This window comes from Hetaerina americana, unplaced genomic scaffold (genome assembly GCF_022747635.1).
Source record: "Hetaerina americana unplaced genomic scaffold, ioHetAmer1.1.p SCAF_4, whole genome shotgun sequence".
NCBI classification, from domain to species: domain Eukaryota; kingdom Metazoa; phylum Arthropoda; class Insecta; order Odonata; family Calopterygidae; genus Hetaerina; species Hetaerina americana.
In genome coordinates this window covers 83,116,695-83,140,729 of record NW_027286985.1, presented here as the reverse complement: position 1 = coordinate 83,140,729, position 24,035 = coordinate 83,116,695, and the positions used below count along the sequence as shown (strand labels likewise).

At 35.4% G+C, this 24,035-nt stretch overlaps 1 protein-coding gene across 1 annotated transcript in view; it reads left to right on the top strand.

Moving 5' to 3' along the window:
- LOC139692491 (transient-receptor-potential-like protein) overlaps positions 1-23,763 on the top strand; it is a 133,438-nt gene extending 109,675 nt beyond the window's left edge. Inside the window, exons 11-18 of the mRNA XM_071590709.1 lie at positions 2,548-2,708; positions 8,020-8,176; positions 12,697-12,892; positions 14,006-14,269; positions 16,256-16,297; positions 16,956-17,170; positions 18,815-19,365; positions 22,634-23,763. Of these exons, the coding sequence (XP_071446810.1) occupies positions 2,548-2,708; positions 8,020-8,176; positions 12,697-12,892; positions 14,006-14,269; positions 16,256-16,297; positions 16,956-17,170; positions 18,815-19,365; positions 22,634-23,136 (2,089 nt within the window). The 3' untranslated portion in view covers positions 23,137-23,763. The remainder of the gene's footprint in view (positions 1-2,547; positions 2,709-8,019; positions 8,177-12,696; positions 12,893-14,005; positions 14,270-16,255; positions 16,298-16,955; positions 17,171-18,814; positions 19,366-22,633) is intronic.
- Positions 23,764-24,035: the final 272 nt, after the last annotated feature.

The following is a 24,035-nucleotide window of genomic DNA, read 5'->3' as shown; positions in this document are numbered from 1 at the left end:
AATGTGATCCTGCATGATCATTGACTGAAAGTACGCGCTTCCAGACATAGTAGGCATTTCAAAAAGTGTGACACATCGCTTATCAACTGAAAATTTAGACATGAGAAAGCTGTGTGCAAGATGGGTTTGCTCAAACTCGAGCAAAACCAGTGTAGTAAAGATGTTTCAATTGAGTGTTGGGCATCGGTTTTTTGGGATGTGCATGGGATGATTTTCATTGGCAATCTTGAAAAAGGAAAACTATCAACAGTGAGTATTATGCAAACTTATTTCAATGTTTGAGCGATTAAATCAAGCAAAAGCAGCCGTATTTGGCTAAGAGGAAAGTGCTGTTTCATCAAGACAATGCACCATCTCACAAATCCGTTATTACAATGGCCAAAATTCATGAATTAAAGTTTAAATTGCTACCTCATGCCCCCTTTTTGCCAGATTTTGCCCCCTCGGATTATAATTTGTTCACAATCTTGAAAAAATGGCTCAGTGGTCAAAGATTTTCCAACATTGAAGAAGTAATGTCGGCAGTTAATGGTTATTTTGAGGAACAAGACAGTTCTTATTATAAAAAGGATATCCAACTTATTGATCATTGCTGGGAAAAGTGTATAGAGTTGAAAGGAGATATGTTGAAAAATAAATACTTTTCCCAAATTTTTGTTTTCTTTGTTTGGTTGGGTACTTTTGGGATTACCCTCGTAATACAAGAGAGAAAAACCAACACAAGGCTAATGAGAGCAAAGTAACCTGAGAGGATGTGAGAGCTTTCATTCATAACATCATATTAAATGAATCAAGCTAAAAACTCTCACCATCAAATGAACTACTAACATTAAAATGAATAGGTTGAGGCAGAGGGTAGGGAAAACAAGACTTGAGAAAGGATTTTTTTGGAAAAAAGAATCATTCAAACAATAATCAATAATAATGTTCAACAAAGAGTAATCACTAGAATAAATTATTGTATAAAAATCTATTGGTGTACGTGCCATTATAAGCTTAATAAGCAACATAAATTAGGGACCAGTTTCATTAATTTGACCCAGTAGAACATCAGCGGAAGTTTTTTCAAGTTGAAACGAGTTGCTAGCCTATGCCTACTTCTAACGATTAAAAACACTTTCCAGAAGTATTTCTTCATGTTGGGAAACAGGCAAAAAATGCATGGGGATATATTTGGGCTGTGGGGAGCATGAGGAACACACTTCACAGATATTTGGTAACAACGTTGACCCATGTATGATCATGGTCCAGTATCCAGCCTGTTGCTTTGAAATACAATCCCAAGCACTTGATATGGCCTGGGATGACTTTCAGTACATTCCTTTAGTGTTTTCCAAACGCGAATTCAAGAAGAACTTGCCAAATCCAATGGAGTTTGAGCAAATGTGTTCAAAAGTGGGCTGTGAGCTCATGAAATACATTCAAAAAAGTTAGGCCTCACGCAGTAATAGATTCACACCAGGTACTATTGTGCAAAGGAGTTTAATTACATGATATCCTGATGCTATAATGCACCTAATCATGCATAGAAACTTAGCTAGTATTAAATATGTGATTGCCTTTCCCTCTGCCATAAGACCATATTCTTTGGAGCATTTCATTACGTTTAGGAAATGGGCTCTGTTGGTTCCGAATTTAGACATCATTTTCTGCAAAAATGATGTCAGCTGGCATTATTTATCACCATTATTGCATTGGTCCGCATATGAAAGATGGTAAAAATGAGTGGAAGTGTATGCTGCATGAGTGAGCATGTTCAGTATGAAAATAATTTGCAAGAGATAGGATGGATTTGAAATACTAACTTCAGAAAATTAAAAGGATTTACCCTAAAAAAGTCATTTTCAGGGAGACGATTATAGTTCAACGCATGGTACCCTCTGGAATGCTAATTAAAATGAAAGATATGAAGCCAAGCAAACAAGACCATGCATGTGAGCCCAAGACAAATTTTGACTGGAGTCGAGCTTACATATAGTTGCAACAGAAATATAGGTCAATATTTCTCATTAATAGTCCTAGTATAATGGAAAAGACCTTAGTCTCTGCCAACAAATTTTACATGCCCATGAACTTTGGAGTATCAAAATTTATGGATACAATGAAGCCAGCCTTCCCCGAAGTAACATAATGAAAATGCCTAGCAGTGAATTACTGGCTATGAATGATGACATAGCAGAATGGCAGATAAAAATGCATATGCTTTGTTCAGCTGGAGATGGATATGCTACCATAAAATCCAGAGTATTCAGCCATATAGTCAGTTTGCTAGGTAAGAATAGTGCTCCCCTGATAATTAGCCAACAGTTTTTGAAATCCACCAATCAAAGTGGCAGGGCAACTTCATTTCCCCATTCTCTCCAAAGGTCACCCTAAATGAGGATTTTTTTCTGGTTGAATAACCTCTGGCAAGAAGTGTACATGCCAAAGTGATAACACACAAATACATTTTGTCACTGGCAGAATAGAAACAGGTGCATAGCAGATGGATGAATGCTTGCTCCACACAGAATTAACTGCCACCTTATGTCTCCTCAATCTTTGCAGGGAGATGCCTAGGAGCCAGTGGCCCAACAATGACCCCACTCTCATCGCAGAGGGTGTATTCGCAGTCGCCAATGTTTTCTCCTTTGCCCGCATTATTTATCTCTTCCAGACAAACCCACACCTTGGACCACTTCAAATCTCTTTAGGGTGTATGATAATAGGTGAGTACTTGCAGAAGCCTTTCCCAAACCATCATCAACAAGAGAGAATCTTTGCTGATCAACTGCTGCATAAGAAAGTGCATGTTTATTAAAAATTAGGGCACAAGTACCTTCAGTTATGGAAAAGGCACCAAAATTTATCCCATACAACATCAGCAGATTCAAAAAAAGTGAACTATATTTTGAAATGACTTATTTCAATTATAATACTTTATTATACCTTGTAGTGGCTATTGAATTGTCTGTTCCCTAATTAATATGTCTAAACATTTAAGAGGCAATTAATTATCTTCCACGCTGAATTTTGCTGCTTTGTCTCTGACAATTTTCATTCAATAACAATTACTTCCCATGATGAAAGAAAACACTTTGCTTTTCCACATTGAATTTTTTATTATGTCCTAGGTTCCGTTCAGGTCATGAAGATGTTATGCTGTAAAGAAACCTAGGTCGTGATAAAAAATATTCTACATGGAAAAGTAGAGTGCCTTCGTTTATCATGAAGGATTTCCACCATGTGACACCTGAACCCGTCATTAATTACTTCCTATGATAAAGAGAATGCTGTGAATATAAAACATGAAATTGAAATTAATTCCTATCCTCTTTAGTAAATACACACAAAACACATCTTAACTTTTAAAGTTAGAAATGATGTTTCAATAAAAATAGAAATTTTCAATATGAACATTTTACAGCACCTGTCAAATTCAGTTCAAAATGACATTTGCACATTTACATTCTCTCTCGAGTCAGAAGGAAACCATGGCCCACAAAATAGCTTTAATGGTGTGAAACAAAACATATGCTACATATGTATACATATACCATTGCCAAGTTTTTATGTCACTCTTTCTTTATTTATTTCTTCCCAGCATCAATATTAAAAAATGATGAGATGGAATGTATGAGGATATATATGAGTTCATAAGGATGACAAAGGACAAAGATAATATCATTAATGGGAGATTTTAATACTGCTTTTGGATCTCACAATATGGAAACCATGGGAAAATTTGGTTTAGGAAACATCAATGATAGAGGGGAACAGCAGCTGGAATTCTGTGATCAACATAACATAGTCATCACAAATACGTTTGAGGTACTTTTGAGAAGACGGTACAATGGGAAACACCAGGAAAAATTAAAAGTTGATTGACTGATGGAATACATCATCATAAGACAGTGGTTCAGGAGACAAATAAAATCCAACCATAGTTAATCCGGTGTGGATGTGGACAGTGACCATAAATTAGCTATGGCAAAGTACAACTTAAAGCTTAAGAAACTTAAAAGAGCAGTTAAGAATAAATAGCCACTAGAAAAATTCAAGTAGGAAAAAACAAATAGAAAAGTAAAAAAGAAGTCAATTGAAATAGCTGAAAATGGGAAGAAAGTGTTAAGTGGAATGAAATGAAACAAGAGATGATATAAGAGCTGGATAAAGTTCTGGGTAGGAAGAAACTAGAAGCTAGGATATCTCGGATGACAGAGGGATTTCCTAATCTAATTGAGAAGAGGAATAAGCTAAGAACATAAAGGATTGGAGGAATAAATGGTAGTAAGAAATATGATAACAGACAAATGTAGAGAAGAAAAGGAGAGGTGAAGAAAATATTAGACCATATCCAAGCAGGAAAACAAGATTCAGCCAATCAGAAAATAAAAGCTCTACCATATCAACCAAGAACAAGGTCCATGGTGACTAATGGCAAAGAGGGAAGGTTGTTAGTAGATAACAAAGTAGTGTGTGAATGTTGGAAAGAATACATGGAAAATTATACCATGACAGAGATATCAAAAATGATAATGAATGTGAAGAAAACCAAAGCCATGATAGTTTCTAGAAGCAGGAAAGAACCTCTTGTAATGCTAGGGGAATCAAGTATTAGTCAAGTAGAAGAGTTCTGCTAGACTGGGAGTATCATTACAAGAGGTAACAGATGCACCTCTGTAGTGAAATGAAGGATAGTCTTAGCAAAGAAGGCATAAAGCACAGTCAACCCAAAGGTTTGGTAGTTGAAGCTAGAGCCCACCCAATACAAAACCCAATAACAAGTTAAAATCACACATCAGGGTAGGGGGGACAATAACTTTCCCTGTACTGAAGAATTCTGCATGTCCGGGTTTTCACCGTGTTGTTGTTTGAAGCCGACAACAGTTAACTGTTGTCGGCTTCAAACAACAACGCGGTGAAAACCCGGACATGCAGAATTCTTCAAGCCACCGCCGCGAAAATCTACGCAGCCATATACTTTCCCTGTACTGGCTATGATTTCCCAGGAAGAACTGGCAACCAAAAAATCATGCAGCTTGGGTAGAGCTGATTGTGCCCAGAGAGGCTAGCATGGGAATCAAATCTTGGACCAGCCAATAGTCCAACATTCTACCTCTGGGCTACCACATCCCCTAAAGATGGGGTATGGAAATAAAAAATATCTTTTATATAACAAACATGAAATTGGTACTTGAAAATCCTTAGGGATAGCGTTTTTTGGAGTATATTGTTTTACAAAAGTCAAACTTGGACATTGGGAAAGATGGAGAACTCTCTGTTGGAAGCAATGGAAATGTGGAATTAGAGAAGGATAACAAGAATGAGATGGATGGAAAAGAAAAGCAGCATAGAAGTATTCACAGGAATTAAAGTAGGAATGAATTTAATGAAAGAGATGGAGAAAAGAAAAAGGAAATTTATTGGACATGTTCTGCGGAATAACAACTTCCTGGAAAATTTAATGGAGAGATAAGTACTAGAAAGGGAGTGGAAGGCCAAGAAAGAAGTTTCTGGATGGCATAAAAAGTATTATGATAGTCACAACATTCACGGATTTGAAAATAACAGGAATAAAGAAAGAGAATTTATGGCTGCAACAACAAGTCTCTGCCATTAGAAGATGATAATGATCATTTCTTTGTGTAAAAAATATTTGAGTATATTATATTGTAAAAAACTATACACACATTCCAAAATCAGAAAAGTATTTTCAATGCCAATATGGATATCTTCTCATATATTGAAATTACTACTTCTCAATGCTTGCTGAAAACTTTTCTTCGTATGGTGCATGAGATTAGGATGATACCGTACAATATAAACTAATTTGTAGTTTCCTCTCGGCTGGGAACAAAACAAGTATAAGGTAGAATTTTATGGGTAAAATAAAAATGTCTCTAATGACTTTAAAGAAGTTAAATGCATAACTTATAATTTTCACCCATCCTGATGTATTTCCCCACTTGTATGTATCTTTAAATGATTAAAAATTATTCAAGTATCTTATTTTATACCTTTAGCTTTCCTATACTAAAAAAGCAATTCTTATACAATATACTTTGAAAATAAGTCAAAGGAATTTGATGAAATAGAAAGTCTTCAGTTTTTGTGAGTGAGGAAACTGTTCAGCCAGATCTTGACTCTTGTGAAAACTGTAAAAGGGAGTGTTAGATTTCATTGGAAGAATCATTATATTTTGTTTTTCCAATTAATAAATAGAGGAAATGGGCAGATCTAACATCTTCAGTTTTGAGAAAGGGAATTATTCAAGGTTCCTTTTTTGGAAAACTTTGAAGGGGCTATTGATATTTACTGCTGCCTGCTTAGAGATGGATACTCTAGATCCAATAAAGAGCTTAAAAATTAATAACAGAAGTAAAAATCTATTCAGGGTTTTATTTTCCTTGGCAAACTCATTATCATAAGAAGAATCAGTCCATACTTTACAAATAATCCATAAACCCTGACATTTGTACCCACGAACTCAATGCAGTATACCGAGTCCTAGAAAGAAGTTATATCCTCCCCTTTCACCTTTAAACACTTAACACCTTTAGAACAGAATAGCTATTGATTTACTCTATAGTCACATTTACACCAATTTATTTCTCTTCACCTCCAAAAGCGAGAGTATATGTTCCAACGAAATGTGTTTTAATTGTTACAACTTCTTCTGGATTTGAAAGTGGGTAAGAGTGGCAACATGGTAGGACTGTGATGTTGGTTATCACAGACAATACATTTTGAACATCCGACCTCTCCGCTCCCTTAAAACTATTCATCAGGAAATAATTGATAGCTATCTAAGTCTTCACTCCCTACTGCCTAGCCTTGAGAATAATTTAAGTGATACTCCGTACCTCTATGTTCACTCTATTACTCTAATATCAGATCTTGCCTCATTTGATTCATACATTCTATAGAGCCTTTAACACATCAATAATAATATATTCACAGCATACCTCAATAGCATGCTGAGTAACCAGAAAATAGACTTATTATTTAGTACTCTATCATTTAACGTTGGTTTTAGTTGGAAACAGATGCTTAACTCTTCTACAATTCTGCATTGTTACTTTCTTCCTCCCTTCATTCCATCCACAATGCCTATCCTATTCCTCCTCCTGCCTCACTTACCTAACATTCCCCCTCTATCAACATCTTCAACATTCAAACACTAATCAAAATGCTCCGCATCCACCTTTCCTGTCTCCTTTGGATTTCTCCCAGGAACAACCCTTTCCAATCTCCCACTATGCCTAGTATTGTACGAGACTTACAAGAAGTATGAGACACTTGTACTTCTTCACTTGTCTTCCTAAAGTAGGAAAACATAGGTGTACATTAAATTTCTTTAACACAGATAAACATCCTACATAGATTTTTTGTACTAAAATACAAGTAGACTGATATAATAATCCTTAAGTAGACAAGTACATAGGTGTATTTTGAATTTCTATAAAATGCATACACCCATACTACACATGTGTTGTGTAATAAAATGTAAGTGTAAAGAAATGTTTTCATACAAAAAGGCCATGAAAATTGCTTCTGCAATGCACTTATACAAGTGAGAAATATGGATAAAAATTCCCTCATTAAGAATAGCCATGGATTCCCTTCAAGCCAGATTACCTAAGTTCACGGTATGGGACATCTTATTTTCAGGAAGTCACTAATTAAGTAGCTCAAGTTAACATATCAAATCTATTAATTGATCTTAACTGATGAAGAACAAAATCCCATTTGAAAATTCAATGCAACAATTTCAGAGTGTAAAAATCATTCCCCTTGACTGGGATAAACAAATGATTTTTACACTCAGAAATTGTTGCATTCAATTGCACATTAGCAGATAACTATGTTAAAAGTTACTGTTGCGGCATCTCCCACAGTTTCTTTGGAATTTTCCAGTTGAAAATACCAACTCTGAGCTAACATTCCACTAAAAATGAGAGTTTGAATAAATCAGAATTTAAAAATCATGTTAATTCATCATTGGAATGACTAAACATTAATTTGATTTGATTCCAGACATAGCCAAGTTCCTCTTCATATTCTTCCTGGTCCTTACAAGTTTTGCCTGTGGCCTCAATCAACTATACTGGTATTATGACTCGACTACAGAATACTGCCGTCAGAAACCAAATGGGAATGTTGAATGCCAGTCAAACCCAGATGCCTTTATGACGTGAGTAAAGTTACCATCCAATTGAGCCTATGCAACTGAATTAGGATGAATTGTAAAAACGTTTTTTTTTTCGAATATTTTCTGTATATTTAAGATACCATTCCAAGATCATCCACCCAAAAACTATTCTAAAATATATTAATAAAACCTGTACTAAATTTTTAAAGTTTTGTAATAACTTTTGGCGAAGAAAATAGTTTTGTTAAATATCTTAAAATTATATTAATTAAAAAAGTGTGACTATTACCCTCAGCAATTGGCATGATAAACTTTTTTATAGATAAGAAAATGTTTGGATTGTTTCTAAAATGACAGTCAGTGAAATAGCCACATACAGCCCCAAAAAATATTTTTTCCACACTTTCAAGATACGGGAATAAGACTGAATCGTAAAAACTACATTTTTGGGATTAGCAGTGACTTTTTAAAACATTTGAAATTAATGTTAATTAATCAATAATAATTTGACTATATGAACAATTAATTTAACATCCCCTAATGATTCTCCTAGTGAGATGAACAAAATGTTACGCATTTTAAAAAAAAAGTCATCACCAACCTAAAAATATATGTTCTACAATAGATTAAGAAGTTCTCGAGGACTCCATCTATGAGAACAATGTCTATAATAATGGTTTTCAGAAGGTGACAAAAATGTGTTTGGCAGACAACAGACATATCATTATTTCCTTAAAAGCAATTATTTTGCTCTGAAATATAGTGAGACAAACATAATTGATTAATTTTTTCAGGTTAAATGGATTTTTTACAGCTATTTCACCATTTCTAATATCAGAGAAAATTTAAGACAGACTTACTGACAAAACAGCAAGAACTAGGACTTAAAAAATGATCACACCAATTTATTGATCGAAACACACTATCTGATGGATAATTTCCTGCTTGTGGGACAGAAGATATTAAAATATTCATTTTCAATAATATGATGTGCAACAAATTAGAAGTAAAAGCTGAACCAAAGAACTTGGTCATTTTTCAAACCTACAAGCCACTAGGGAACCACAGGGAGGAAGAAGTTGATAGGGTATATAAACAGTTAGAGGACATAACCGGGTGTAACCAGAGGGAAAAACTAATAGTGATGGGGGATCAGAATGCTATGGAAAGTATAAGAAGAGATGGTAATTAGGTAGGGGACTATGATTTAGGAACAAGGAATGGCCTCAAGGAGAGAGCCATTGAGTTCTGCAGGGCACAGGGGTTAATTATAATGAAGACTTCCTTTAGACACCACAAGAGGTATAGGTATAAATGGATAATGCCCAGGGATTCAGGAAGGTATCAATCAGGCTATATTATCATTAGGCACCAATTTATTAATAACATAATCAATTCACAAAGTTTCCCAGGAGTGAATGCCAACTTGGATCACAACCTACTAATTATGAAGTGTAGAATCAGCTTCAAAAAGATGACAGGAAATGCAGTTTAGGAAATGGAATGTTGAAGCATTAACAACATGGACAAGGATTATCAGCAGGCTGAAGAGAAAATGACGAGTGAGGAAAGGAACCAGGTAACTACAGAGGAAAAATAGGACCATATCAAAAAAGTAAACTGAACAAGGCTGAAATTGGTGTATCATATACGAAGGTAAAAGCAATGTCAGGAAAAATCAAAAAAATCAAAGATAAGTAAGTAAAAACACTACATGAATTAGGGAATATTCAAGAGAGATGTAAGTAATATATAAAGGAACTGAGCGCGGTGAAGACATAAGGTCAGCAAGCATACATATAGAAAGACAACATGGTGTAAATGAGGACAGCATAGGCCCAGGCTAACTCAATGGCAAGATAGGAAAGGCTTGGATAGAATTGAAATCAAAAAAGGCCCTGGGTATAAACAACATTCCCACCAAACTACTTAAGGTTTTACGACAATGTGGGAGGAATAATTTCCATAGACTAATTCCAGGGGAAAATAACATTTGGACGGCACAAAAGATCACAAAAATAAAATAGATAACACATGTAAGCTTTCCGCCTTCTCTGAGTCCTTCTTCAGGATCGACTCTAGCCTATTGTTATTTTTAGGTAATCTACAGTTAAACATAATGGACTGCCTAAGATGTTCTTATTTCGTTCCAAGTAATTATTACCTCATCCAGTGTCCTTGCCCTCATAATTAGAAAAATACATTCTTCACATGTACTATTGATTAATAGTATTTCAGTCGGTTTTTCCCATAATTTCAATTTAGCAATCCAAATCAACATTAAAAACGCTTTCGGTTCAGTTAAAAACTAGCAGGAGAAACAATAATTTGCAAGCAACTGTTTTCTCACTAACTATTCTTCTAAAAAATTGTTTCTCGCTTAGGGGTATACACGCTAGAGGAAGAAATTAAGATGCACAAGCAAAGATGAGTTTCATTTACGGCAGTAAGTACGCGGGTATATGAATGTATGGAGCAGTGAAGAATTTCTTATTTTTTAGAAATGTAAAAGACAAACAACTTTTCTCGAACACACGATTCAAAAACTTGAATATCCAGCCATGAGGTTAAACGTTGACAATATGACCAACACTCGCAAAATGTCATCAAGACATTAGACGAAAAACGATTATTGAGCATATTTATACAACTTTGTCGCCTTCAATGTAAACTATTCCAAAGTTCAAAAATTTTTAACGAAATATAACGCACTCGCGTACTGCTATTTACAGTACCCACTCGGAAACAAATACGCTTTTCATCTCTTTTGCGCCCTTTTAAGATCTACTCAACTGTATAATGTTTTTCCTAGGTCAGTTCAACAAATATAATTATTTCCTAGTTCATTAAAAAATCAGAGTTGTGATTCAATCATTTAATTAATTAAAAGACAGGATAGAATAAATATCATGGATGGTTCATATTTTCCCACGCATATGTTCAAGCCGTTATTTTGATGCGTCCATCATCGTATTTTCCAACACAACACAACAACTAATTATCATGAAAGAAGAATGCTTTACTTTTCATGGCTTAATAACTAATTTATATATTATTTTAAAATTTTTTTATTCTATTCATGTTAATTTTATTCGGTAAATTTCGATTAAAACTATTGTGACATTATCATACGTCTAAATTTTACTCATTTTCTGGCTGAAAATATATTTGCGGGAAAAATTAAATACAGAGTTCTTCGAGAAAATCGGGCATAATTGAGCAATCTTCGAATGTCTTTACAAATTTTTGTACATGTGTACTTTCAAAGAGCCTTTTGAGTTCCTCAAAAAATCCTTTCATCTCCCCATGTTCTATTTTGGCATAAATCTTCCTCCTGGATTCTCAGTTGATTCCCAAAAATGAGGAATAATCTATTTCCAATGCAAGTGGTCGGTAGAGATATTTATGAAAAATGGCATGGAACTGGGTTTCTTAGAGACTAAGGGTCATATTGTCGTTATCACTTTAGTTAAGACCTCTCTTTTGTTACATCAGGCTAACAAATCTTGACCATGTTACTCTTTGTCAGGATCAAGCCATTTTTTTCTGTATGTATCTAAACATTTGTAGTTTTATATTTAATATTGCATCTTAAGAGATGGCTAATGGAGGCAAGTAAGTGGCATCTGATGGGGTCCTTAATCTTGGTGGATTCCAATACATATTAACATTAAAAGTGAATGGCTTTATTCTCATTCAAAGTAACTACAGTCTCAAAAAGGAGAAATATTCCTTTCACTTCTACTTCCTCTCAGATTTTATTGACCATAGTTATAATGAGCGAAACTGCATAAATAATTGACTCCATAGATATAAATTGAGGTAGTGCACTGATTTTGAGTGGTGAATTACTTTGAAGATTCTGCCATAAATGACATTGTTGAGCAAATCTGAACACAATCAGAAAAAAGTTGCCATTTCTTAAAGGCGCACAAAGAATCTGTGGCTAAGAATTCAGCATGGATTTTTTAAATTTATGGTACTCCCTCTTTAAATATTAAACTATGCTTTTACAAAAGGCCACAGGAAGTTTTTAATTCTTGGTTTAAGAAACACCTGGCATACCTTTACTGCCATATCAAACAATTCATTTACAAAATAATCTATTAATAATATTGCTATCTTGAATTAAATTGCACTATCAGTTGTGCTTCATTTTTGATACATTAATTTTGTGCATTGTTTCATTAGATGGAGCTGTAAATTCAGTTATTATCACTTTATTAGTCTGATTCAATCATGACACAATAGAATTCCAAATAAAAATTGCGTAATAAATTTAAAAATATCACCTACCTATAATCTTTTAGTAGTAATAGGCAAGAGATATAAGCAATACATTTATTTACCAAGACTAAATATTAAGTTGGGAATTAAAAGTAGCTGTTAAATATATTTTTTTTATTTTAGCAAAGGATTGCTACTGTGCTATAACTATTATTACTTACTATATTTTTTGTTTGTGCAAATGAATAACAACTCTCAACATTCTATGTAGATCTTACGTTTAAATGCTGCCTACTCTTGGGGAACTATTGCATGTAGACTTGTTCTCTTTGCAGTCTGGATGTCACATTTGCAACCCTCTTCTGGTCTCTGTTTGGCATCAGTTCACCCCGAAGCACAGAGCTGGTGGAAGGGCACACCTTCATTGAATTGGTTGGCCAAGGAATGTTCATGGCATACCATGTTCTGTCCATTGTTGTCCTCATCAACATGCTCATCGCTATGATGTCCAACAGCTTCCAAGTCATTGAGGTATTTTTCATTTCTATTAAAATGATCAATTTGTCATGACAAATACAATTAAGTCAATAATTAGGAAACCAAAAAAACATTTGCATTTGCTCGACAAATTTTGGATGCCAATATTTGTAAATCAAATAGATTCTTTAGAAAAATTCTCTGAATTCACTTTCATAAGGCATAGTGATAGCTCTATATCATTAGAGTTTTATGGCTCATGTGCTGACCTTAAGTGTTTTATTAATACTATGCCATGTTGTCATGAATCATGGGCTTTCGCAGTATTTCATAGATGCTCATGTGGCTTCTGAGGTTAGTTGCATGTGCTGGCATATGACAGGGAGCATCTGCAGGAGCATGGTTACCTCATTCCTGGAAGGAAAACATGTGAGATTGGACTTTGGGACATAAATTGTAAATTGTTCCACATGCTCTAGTTTTTGCCCTCCCATTTTATTGTTAAACTTAGCCTTTCTCTTTCTAGAAAACTGCATAACCTTTGTTTTATTTATGTTGATTCTCATTCCATATCTCTAACCCCTTGGCTGACTGACACACCAGAGCTTGGTTATCAGCAAACCTAACTGATTTTAAGATTTCCCAGCTGTCCTTCATTCCTATTTCCCGTTCTTCCCATGCCTCTTTAATCATTTCCTCCACCTTGAACAGCACCGGTGATAATGGGCAACCCTGCCTTACACCTCTTGTATGTCTTAATTTTTAGTTCACAGGGTGCATAACTTTGCATATAAAATAGTAAATGGTAATGTTGATGACACAAAAGCTGTTAAAACAACTTTATCTGTTCAACTCCAGTTTTCTAGGGAAAAATAGGAAAAAATCCAGTATTTTTTCAATCCTGGGAGATTCATCAAAGAATTTGATTTACCTGATTTACCATTACTACAGTAAAAACTGTGATAAGATAAAATCTACATCAAGTAAACATTTATTGTGTGAATATGAGGCATGACAAAAAACCTTACATGCCATTTTGTAAAAATCATTTATTGAATAAAGAAATATATTGATACATTCTACTCATTATTGTACTAGTTCAAAGTAATGACAGTACTTTTTAACCAATCCGTTTCATCTAAATGCAACCTTTTTTGCTTTCCACAGGACCATGCTGATCAAGAATGGAAGTTTGCCCGCTCAAAACTCTGGATGAGTTACTTTGATGAAGGCTGCACTCTCCCGCCTCCATTCAATGTCATCATCAGCCCCAAGTCCATTCTCTACTTCATCCAAGGCCTTGCACGCCTCTTCCAGAAACTCTACTCACACCCACAGAAGATCCAGCAGCATACAGTCAACAAGCCAACAAGGGTTCAAGGTCGGCCCTGCAAGGGAACATCTTCCGATGGGCCCATCCTCACAAACAAGGTGGGTCTGGTTTCTTTAAAGTTTTGTTTACTGTAGTATGGATCGTGATATTAATTACAATTATTATTAATTGCTAGTAAGCAGTGGTGCAGTGACTTTGGGCTGACCTGCAATGGTAACAGTGAAAATATATTGCCCACAGGGGTCTGTACGAAAGACATAAGGAAAGTCAGGATGTCCGTAGTATATCAAAAGTCAATACACTCATGCATAACGAATGCTCTATGTATACATATGTATATGGCAAACCTATAGACAATAATCACACATTGATAAAATGTGCAATATATATTATATAATATACTGAGCATTATGGCTGATGATGGATATTCAAATGCGATGAATTAATGGTAATAATATTTTATTCATTTTGATAAATGGTGATACATTAAATGTCTTCAATATCAATATCACTTAATATATAAACATAAGTTCTTAAATGTGATGAAGATTGTCATAAAAGAATTCATCAAATGATTAAAGTGGGCAAGCAAGTAGCCAGGTATACACCCTATTCTTGTAATTCAGGATACAGTCCTATTTCAACTGAGTAGGCAAACAGTTATACAGTCGAACTTTCACATTATGAAATGAGTTGTAAGTTGAGGACAGTTTATAATAAGTAGTACTTAAATTTGCTTTACCCCTTGTGATGTAGCTATGGATGTGGGGATCTTAATTGGTAAGTTTCTAGATTATTTTTCACATGAATCAGAGCCTTAAAGACATAAACTGAATACAGTCATGATTCCATACCTAATAAAAATAGGCTTGCCAGAATCATGTGGTGGTATATTAGCAAGAGGGTGAATAGCTCTCTTTTGTAGTAGCAGATTTGTTTAACATGTGGGGAATGACCCCATCAATTAACACCTAATTCAATTGACATAGAAAGAAGGCATGGTAAAGTGTCAAATGATACTCATTTGAAATGAGAAAGATGAGCTTTCTTAAAATATAAACAGCTTTACTCAGTTAATTACAGATCCAATGTGAATCTCCCAATTAAGGTTTGCATCAATATAAATTCCTAGTACCTATTTTAGCAGTTTCAATTTCAGTTATTTTTGATTTAAGACTGCATACAATATGCTGGGTTTTTTTTTATTTAAATGTAAATGATTGATATATAACCATTCCTTAGCCTGTCATTGGTCAGCGCTAGATCAAGCCTTTGCATCTTCTAGATGAAGACATTTTTGTAAAAAAATACTGTCATTGGCATACAAAGATTAAGATTTCAATATTAACGAGTAAATCATTAATCATGATGATGGACAGTACTGGGCCAAGCACAGAGACCTGTGGGAAACCACATTTTGCTTTATGAGCTGCAGATCGACGACCATTAAATTCAACCAATTGGTGGAATTCATCCAAATATGACTTCATTAGTTTCAGTGCAACTCCCTTAGCACCATAATATTCTACCTACAAAAGTAATATTGAATGATTAACACAGTCAAAAGCCTTGCTAAGATCACATAGTGTCAAAAAGACTGCTTCCCTCGTTTCAAATGGACAAATGAAGAGAGGGAGTCAAAAATTGAAACAAGACAAATGGGCTAATGCGTGATGGTGAAGTTTTGAAATCATGGAGTTCCATTGAGCCTTTTTGCATTCCTAATTTTGCTTGTCTCCATTTGCAAAGTGATCAACTGAAAAGTTGAACAAAATATGAATTTTTTTTCATTTGTATAGAAATCCATATGACTGTGGTATAAACATCACAGCATTTATGGTGTTGATTAAGTATTATTCATGGCTACAGCAATACCTTGAAAAATGAGATATTTCTAATTTTATGACAAAAGTTTCCATTTTTTACCCTTTGTACCACTACATGTGATTTGTGAGTCATTCATCCATCCATTCCCAAAATATTATATTATAGCTTCCCTCACCTCGTTCAGCATGTTACTTAAAAGTTCAACCTGATCTCCTTCAGCACATTACTCAAAATTTTTGTCTTTTGGTCCATTTCAGGATGCTGAGGAATATCTGGAGAAAACTTTCTGTCAGGAAAATGTAAGTACATAATGAACATGATCCCACCAGGGCATGTATTGTGGAAATTTCTAATGCATGTATGTACCCAATTTGGTTCAATCCTAATGTATATTAGGCTACTCTAGGAGGACATGTGAACTATTTCATGGTGTTATCTATACTCTTTTAATATATGTTTTCAAAATTTTGTTAAACTGGTATATATGATTAAAACATGGGTCATGTGTTTCATTGAAAAGTGTCTCTGTCGAGTTCGATTTGGAAATCAAGTATTTTCTAACATTTAACTGCCCCCAGCAAAGATGAATTTCAGTTATTATTTTGCTCTGAGCAAATTTTTCAACAGATTATTTCAAATTATTAGGTGCAAAATTCACTTAGATGTTAAAATGTTTGTCAACATCCTATATCTCAAAGTAGTCACCCAGAAAACTTTCAATCTCTAAAATATTTCAATATTCTTCATATTTCCAAGTCAATTCTTGGAATATTTGGCTTATATTTATTTTTCTCTCACTCTCTTCATCGATTCCATCAGTTTTCATAATAAATCCTCCTTGTACAATTTAAGCTCAGTCTTGCCTTCCTCCCTCCCATGCTTCAAAATTGGAAAAACTCGATTCAAGCATACACCCATCAAATATATCATGTTAATGTTTGTTTTATTTCTCTCCAGAATGATACTGGGGAAGGCAAGAGACCAAGCTTTGAAGAGAAGGAGGACAATGGGTCACATTGGCAGGCAACAACACAGCAAACGCCAGCCACTTACGAGGAGGTGATGTGTCGACTTGTCCGAAGATACATCCACAAGGCAAAGAAGCAGATGCGACAGGATGGAGTGAGTGAGGACGACTTGCTCGAAATCCGACAGGATATCTCAAGCCTAAGGTCAGTGTAATTCTTTTAGCATGTTTTCATACACATTTATGCTGATAAATAGTATGAAGAGCAAAAGGAAAAAAGAATTAGGCAGCTATAGATGGAGATGACACTAGTAGGAAAACAAATTAACCAAAACCCACATATGGGGATATTCATACCTATGTTTGTGGAATCAAGTCAGTTACTATAGAAACCAATTCATTGCAGGAGGGACAGGCAGGATTGCTAGGCCATTGAGGGATATTGTTCCCTTTGGGAAAGGTAGTGTTGTAACAACGAAATCACAAATCATGAATACAAAGTGGAGAAGTCAAAGGAAACTCCAGAAAAGTGAAACTTAAAAAAAATCATGAATCCATCCATTATTGTGGGATGCAAGTAACCTCTTTTGTAAAGTCTGATATTTTTAAAATAAACATAAATGAAACTCGACGTCTGATGTTAAATGAAAGCTAAAAATTGTAGTGGTTCAAAGAATAATTGAAAAAGATGATAAAAATATGATAATTGTAACAGCAGAAAGTAATAGAACTGAAATGGTTGAACACATATTTCAAAACGTGTCCATGATGCCAAGAAGGTTTTCGAATTTCCCAGCACTTAAGAAATTCATTGCTTTATGTTTCTCTCAGTCAGAGTGAATACCTTCAATTCATTCTGTCCATTCTTTCTGTGACTCAGAACGCATTCAAAAGTCATAGAAATTTCTACACAATGCAAAAAACTTAAAGCACACCAAAGAATTAACCTTTCTTTGAAAGTATTTTAGTACAATGAAGTATCCTAATAAAATTATAGCATATGGTGTTCCATTACATATAATTTGTAAGATAAAAAAAACAAAAGCTCTCATAATTTTTTAATGTTCATCCCAAGATTTAATGACAGAATATGATAAGTTTCAGTAAGACTTGGTGAAAATGATATGTATTCAATCCAGTTGCTTTCTCTAGTCAAAGAAAATTCCCATATTTCAGCAGAGAGTACTTAAAAGTCATTGATTTTCATTAAAAATGGTACTTCACAAAAAATTCGGCTGCATTAATGATGGAAAATATTTCAAGTTTAATTAAAAATTGTTTCAAATAGAATGCAAAAATTGGAATATTTTGCTGCATCACAGTCACTCGTGTATTTAAGAAAGAATGTACTTTGATATAGTATTATAAATCAAGATAGTCATGATATGTTCAAAGCATGTTAAATGAACAATTTCCTCAGTAAATGGGATATAAAAGGCCCCAAGTAAAAGTTGAGGAAATACTAAAAATGGAAATTTAGAGTATTTTGACAGATTTGGAGAATGTAGGCAAACTCTATTTTTACTAAGGATGGCTGGAAGAACTAAGAAACTCATTTCATGGATATTCTTCAAAATATAGAGAGCATATAAACCAAGTTCTTTTCCAAAATGTTTTAGAGTTCAATTTTAATGAATTCATTAATGATCTTAATCATTCAGTTTATGTGGATATACATGAGTGATCGCAGAGTATGCATCATGTGTATGATAGCAACCTGAATTTTCATGGATTTTATTTAAACTCTCAAATTCATTTTCCTTAGTTTTGATTAATTGTGGGATAGGACAGAGTCACATTAAGCCCTTCAATTGCAAAATTAATGTTTTCCCAACCCTTCTTTCAACAGGTATGAGTTGCGTGAGGATCGGAAGAGGGAGACGGCAAGGGCAGCCAGCCAAGTTGAATCAATCAAACGAGACATGCTCCAGGCACTGAGGGGAATCATTCCCTCCAGCTCCACCTCCCTCCACATTGTCCACCCCCCCACTTCCGCTCAACAACAACAACCACAGCAGCAGCACCCACAGTCCCACCAGCCCACTGTGCTGCAGTCGTCATCATCTCCCCAACCATGGCACCACTCCCACTCCTCCCAGGGGCACCTGCTCCTCCTGCAGCAGTCATCCACTGCCCCCCATCCCCTCTCGCACAAGCACTCGCAGTCCGTGCCAACTAGTACGGCATCGTCCCTGGCCCCTCCCGCCCACCTCCAACATGCAACGCACCTGAATGCACCCCCTTTCCTCAATGCCATCCCACAGCAGAGGTCCGTTGACCTCGGCATCCTTGGCTCAGAGAGCACAAGGGCCAGCCAGGTGAGGGCCGCCGATGGCCAGCACTTTGGGAGCCACTACGGGGGAAGCACGAGCACCGCCAACAGGTTTTCATACTCGCACGGTGAGAAGGAATCGCTTGGCCCCCATTCTATCCCCTTCTTCCCATCAGAAAACTCAGTACCTCATCCCTTTCATAGTTTTTGCATAACCTCCCAGAGGTTAGCGGTAACTACAGCTCCCAATTAAATTTCTCATTTGATGCAAAATTACACACAACTATGTCAAAAGATCACAGTGAATTTTGTCAGGATTAAATTTGTGGATGGTAAATTTTTTGGGTGCAATTTGTTAAAATTGGACAATGCCAATAATCACATCTTTGGAATATTCCATGAATTAGCTAATTTATTTCCAGTCAGGTTTTAATGTATATATTACATCATCACAACCAGCATTGCATTGTAGCTTCACGATCAGTGTCTCAATCCTCCCTGTCCACCTTTCCCTCCTCTCCTCCTTCCATGGTTGAATGGAAGAAGGGATCATTAGGTCTCAATTTTGCTCAAATAAAGACCTCCATCTATCTATATATCCTCTTATTTGATAATAGTACATGTGAAATGGCACATATACTCATTTTACACCTGGATACGATGAAGGTGGAAAGAAACTTGTTAATGAGGGAAAATTGAAATTATTTGCCCATTATCATGATGAAACTTATGCAAAACCATGATATAACTAGAATGCATAATACTGTCGCAATTCAAAATGCCATAGCTGAAATTACTCCTGAAATATGTACAGCTTGTAAATTCAAGTAAGTGATACTCAATTGAGTTAGTAGATATTCCAGGATGAGTGTTCAAGAAGAAGGCACTAGAACGGATGCCTAAGTTTAACCTAACATGCACAACTTTACTGCTACCATTTGCCATCTAAGAGTAGATGACAATGCTTGACTAAATGTGTAGTCTAAAATATTCATAACTAGTATGTTGGTGATATTGTTATGTCAATCATACCATTGAAAACATCTGTTGCCATTTTCTAAGACTGAGAATATTCTTACAATAGTTAAAACTCTGATATCAAACTCTGTGGCATTATCCAAAACATTATCATTTGCCCAAAATTTCAAAATAGTATTATGAAATTTGGTGACCATTCATGCAAAAGCACCTCTGAATTTTTGGTGGTTGCCATCTGAATTCAAAAGTTTTTAATTAAGTATTTGCAAAATTCAAATTTGGTCAGAGTGATTACTCAATTTATCCATCATGGTATTAAGCAGAAAGTGACTAATTTAATGCATAATTAAGAGGTTATTCAAACTCTCTTCAAACTGGTTATATTAAGCAACATTTCAAAATTAGTCATTAGGGTTTTTATATCAATTTACCAGCCTGGTTATTTGGGTTGGTTACACACCGACTTGCTAATTCAAAGGTTCAAGCCCCACCTCAGGCATGGGGAGTTTTACTAACACTGGTGGCTCAGCCCCTGGGACTCACCTGATGACAAGTCAAGAAAGACTTCGTAGGATTCCAGAGGCTCATGAGCCCCTGGAGATATCCAGAAAGCAAAAAATAATAATATGTTTGTTGTATTAAATTTTTATTCCTGCTATCCTGACATAGTAATACAAAAATGATGAACTTGACTTTTCATGGCAGTGCAGAGTTACTTTTGCCCCATACTCAACCAAGTGTATGAGAAATTCACTTCATGGCATTGGCGGCTATGTTAATGCCTGTATATTTTTTACCTCTTCCTAGTACTCCTTCTCAGAGAATAGCTAAGATCCATAGCTCACTATTTTCCCTTCCATCGATCCACAATATTCAATTCAATTGCTGATTTTCATTGGTAATGGCTGACACTGAACTACCCTAAACTCATTTGAAATTAACATGTTCATGGTAATTATGTGGTTAAAATCCTTTCCCAATTGCTACCATTCAATTTTCCACAAATTTTAAGAGACATGAAATCATAATGCTTTGATTAATGGAGTTGTACACAGCCAATGCCTAGGATTTGATCTTGGGATCTTCCAACAGGCAAATACCCCTACCTATTCTTCCTAAAAAGCCACAGCATTAAAATTATTTTATCATCATAGCTGCTGGTGTAAAATAAACCTACTAGAGTCAAAACGTTTGGGCTATTTGATAATTATATAATGGTCAAATCACAAAAAATGCTTTGAATCTTGTAGAGGCATATAGAGACATATGGAGTAAAGAAAGCCTATGATTAAAACTTTTTACCACAGAAAATTTAATTCTTCAAAAGAGAGCAGAAGAAATGCGAAATGTTAAATAATGCAAACATATGTAATGTCTCTCCCTGGAGGAGGAAATATTGTAGAGTGCATTTTGCTGTCAAAATATAATTACTAATTAATTTCAACTTAGAAAAAAATAGCATCCATTGAATGGCACATGAGTGTATACTTTTCCAGTAGCATTGTTTGTTATTCCCTGTTATATTCTTGTGAGGATACATTCCTCTGTATCACAAATTTCAATAATAAATAAATATATTCCTGCACTTGTGAAAAACACAACATTGGGCTTCCAATTTTACTCATCTATAGCTAATACTTTAATCTTTGAATACATATTTTGGGACCTTTCATGGGGCGAGAAGCCAAAAATTCCCAGCTGGAATGACACCGCAGATAAATATAGTTTTGTTATAATATTAAACATACATTTTGTTTGTAATTGTAATTGCAAACTAAAGTTTTTGTTATCATTTCAGGGGAGCCTAGTAATTTAAATTTAAATCAGATTTGGGAAGCTGCTGGATCTAAATCTTTAAGAAGCACTCACCTTAAGGATAAGAAAAAAAAATTTTTTGTGCCTATTTTAGAGATGTGAAATCTTTTTTGCCATTTTTTGGAACATTTCATTCCCATTTTCACCTTTTTGGTGTCATGGATTAGTACGCAGCCTGATATGAGTACTATGAAAAGGAGCTGTGGTCATGAGTGTGTGATAGACATACTATCTGTTCTGAATAGTGAGTATTATGAGAATTTGATAATCATACTTTCATTACTCATATAAACAACACAGATCAATGTATTTTTGAGCAGACTCATTGACTGTGAATGTGAATGATTTGTGAAATACATTGATAAATGTATTTAAAGCAGCTTAACTTTTCAAATAATGAGGGGAAGAGAATTGTGACTCGAGCATAAATGAAATGTGGCATTAAAAGTAATGCTCAGTGGTTTTAATAGATTGGTAGGTATATTGATCGCTTATGAAAAAATATTATATTTGGTTATTTCTTGGGGAAAACTCATTTTTTTTCTACACACATTCATAAAAATGTTGAAATGATGACAAGTATACTTTCCCAAACTATTTTAGGTAATCTCTCAGCATCGCCTTCGACAGCCACCACAGCCTCTCTGGGTGGGAGCCACGTGTTCCTGCCTCGCCAGTCCTCCTATCCCACCCCTTCAACTGGCACCATAAGCCACCAGCACCAACAGCAGCCACCTTTGCCTCAGCAGGCACCACTGCCACCACATCCTCCCTCACAGTGGGACCTCGAACAGATCAAGAGTGAACTCATTGCAAGCCTGCAGGCTGAACTGAGGGAGGCACTCAGGGAGCTGGTTGCCACAGCTTCCATTGTGGTGCCTGGCCAGCCAACGGCACCTCCATCCATTGTGGCACCCATGATGCCCCAAGGGGGACCAGTGCCCCAGCAGCCACATGGGGTTGGTGCCGGTGGGACAGCTCCACAGGCCACAGCAGGAACAGTAGCACCACCACCTCCCCCACTCCCCAGTTCCACAACTCCTGGCCCTGTCCTGCCTCCTGGTGGGACTCACCTATACCAAACTCACCTCTACACTCAGCTATGAGAAGAGCGAACGAACGCATTTGAGGTTTTTGTTGTTTGTTGTTCTCCGGTTCTGGAGTACTCTGGGAGTTATCGGCACAATCACTATTACATCACCACCGACAAACAAGCCCATGTCAGACTAACAAATGTGGAGAAATGCTTTTTTTATTCCTCTCTGCTTCTTCACTGCTGCATTCGGTGTTATACCATTGGTGAAAGTTTATTGATTGTGCAAAAAATGGGTGCTACAACAAGCATAACCAGTACTGAAAGCAAATGCTAATGTAGGTAGTAATTTTGAATGTGGATGTGGCAGTCAAGTAGCATGAATGAAGAAAGTTTTTTCTTCACACTCATTTATTTAACATGGAGCTTAGGATATACATATGCACACATATGTGGAAACATTTATGTATATAAATATGCCTCATTGTATATGTGCACAAACTCATTCCCAGCTTAGCGCAGCATTCTTATTTGTACTGTTTTGCATCAACACTTTTGTTCGTTTAAAACAGATTCAGTGCTCTCCTCAACTCTTCCTGTTTCAAGAAGGTCATCATTCTTCAATCAATAGTTTTAACCTTTGTCTTGCTTAGTGTAAGATCTAGACCAAGTTGATGATCTCAAACAAAATTTGAACCAAATTAGCACACATTATCAGAAGTAATGATTGAGTATTGTTTTTACTTAAATGACTTTTAATTTTTAATTAATTCATTCCATCATACTTTAATTAATTTTTTCATATCATTTTTTCAAATTGGATTTACATTAAAATGCATTCAAAATTTGTTGCTATATTACATGTTACTTAATCTTAGGTCCTTATGGTTTCAGCCTCAGCTTTTGCAATCATTGCAGTCAAAACACTATGAATAAACTACATGCACTCTGAAATTAAATTTGTTTTTTAAC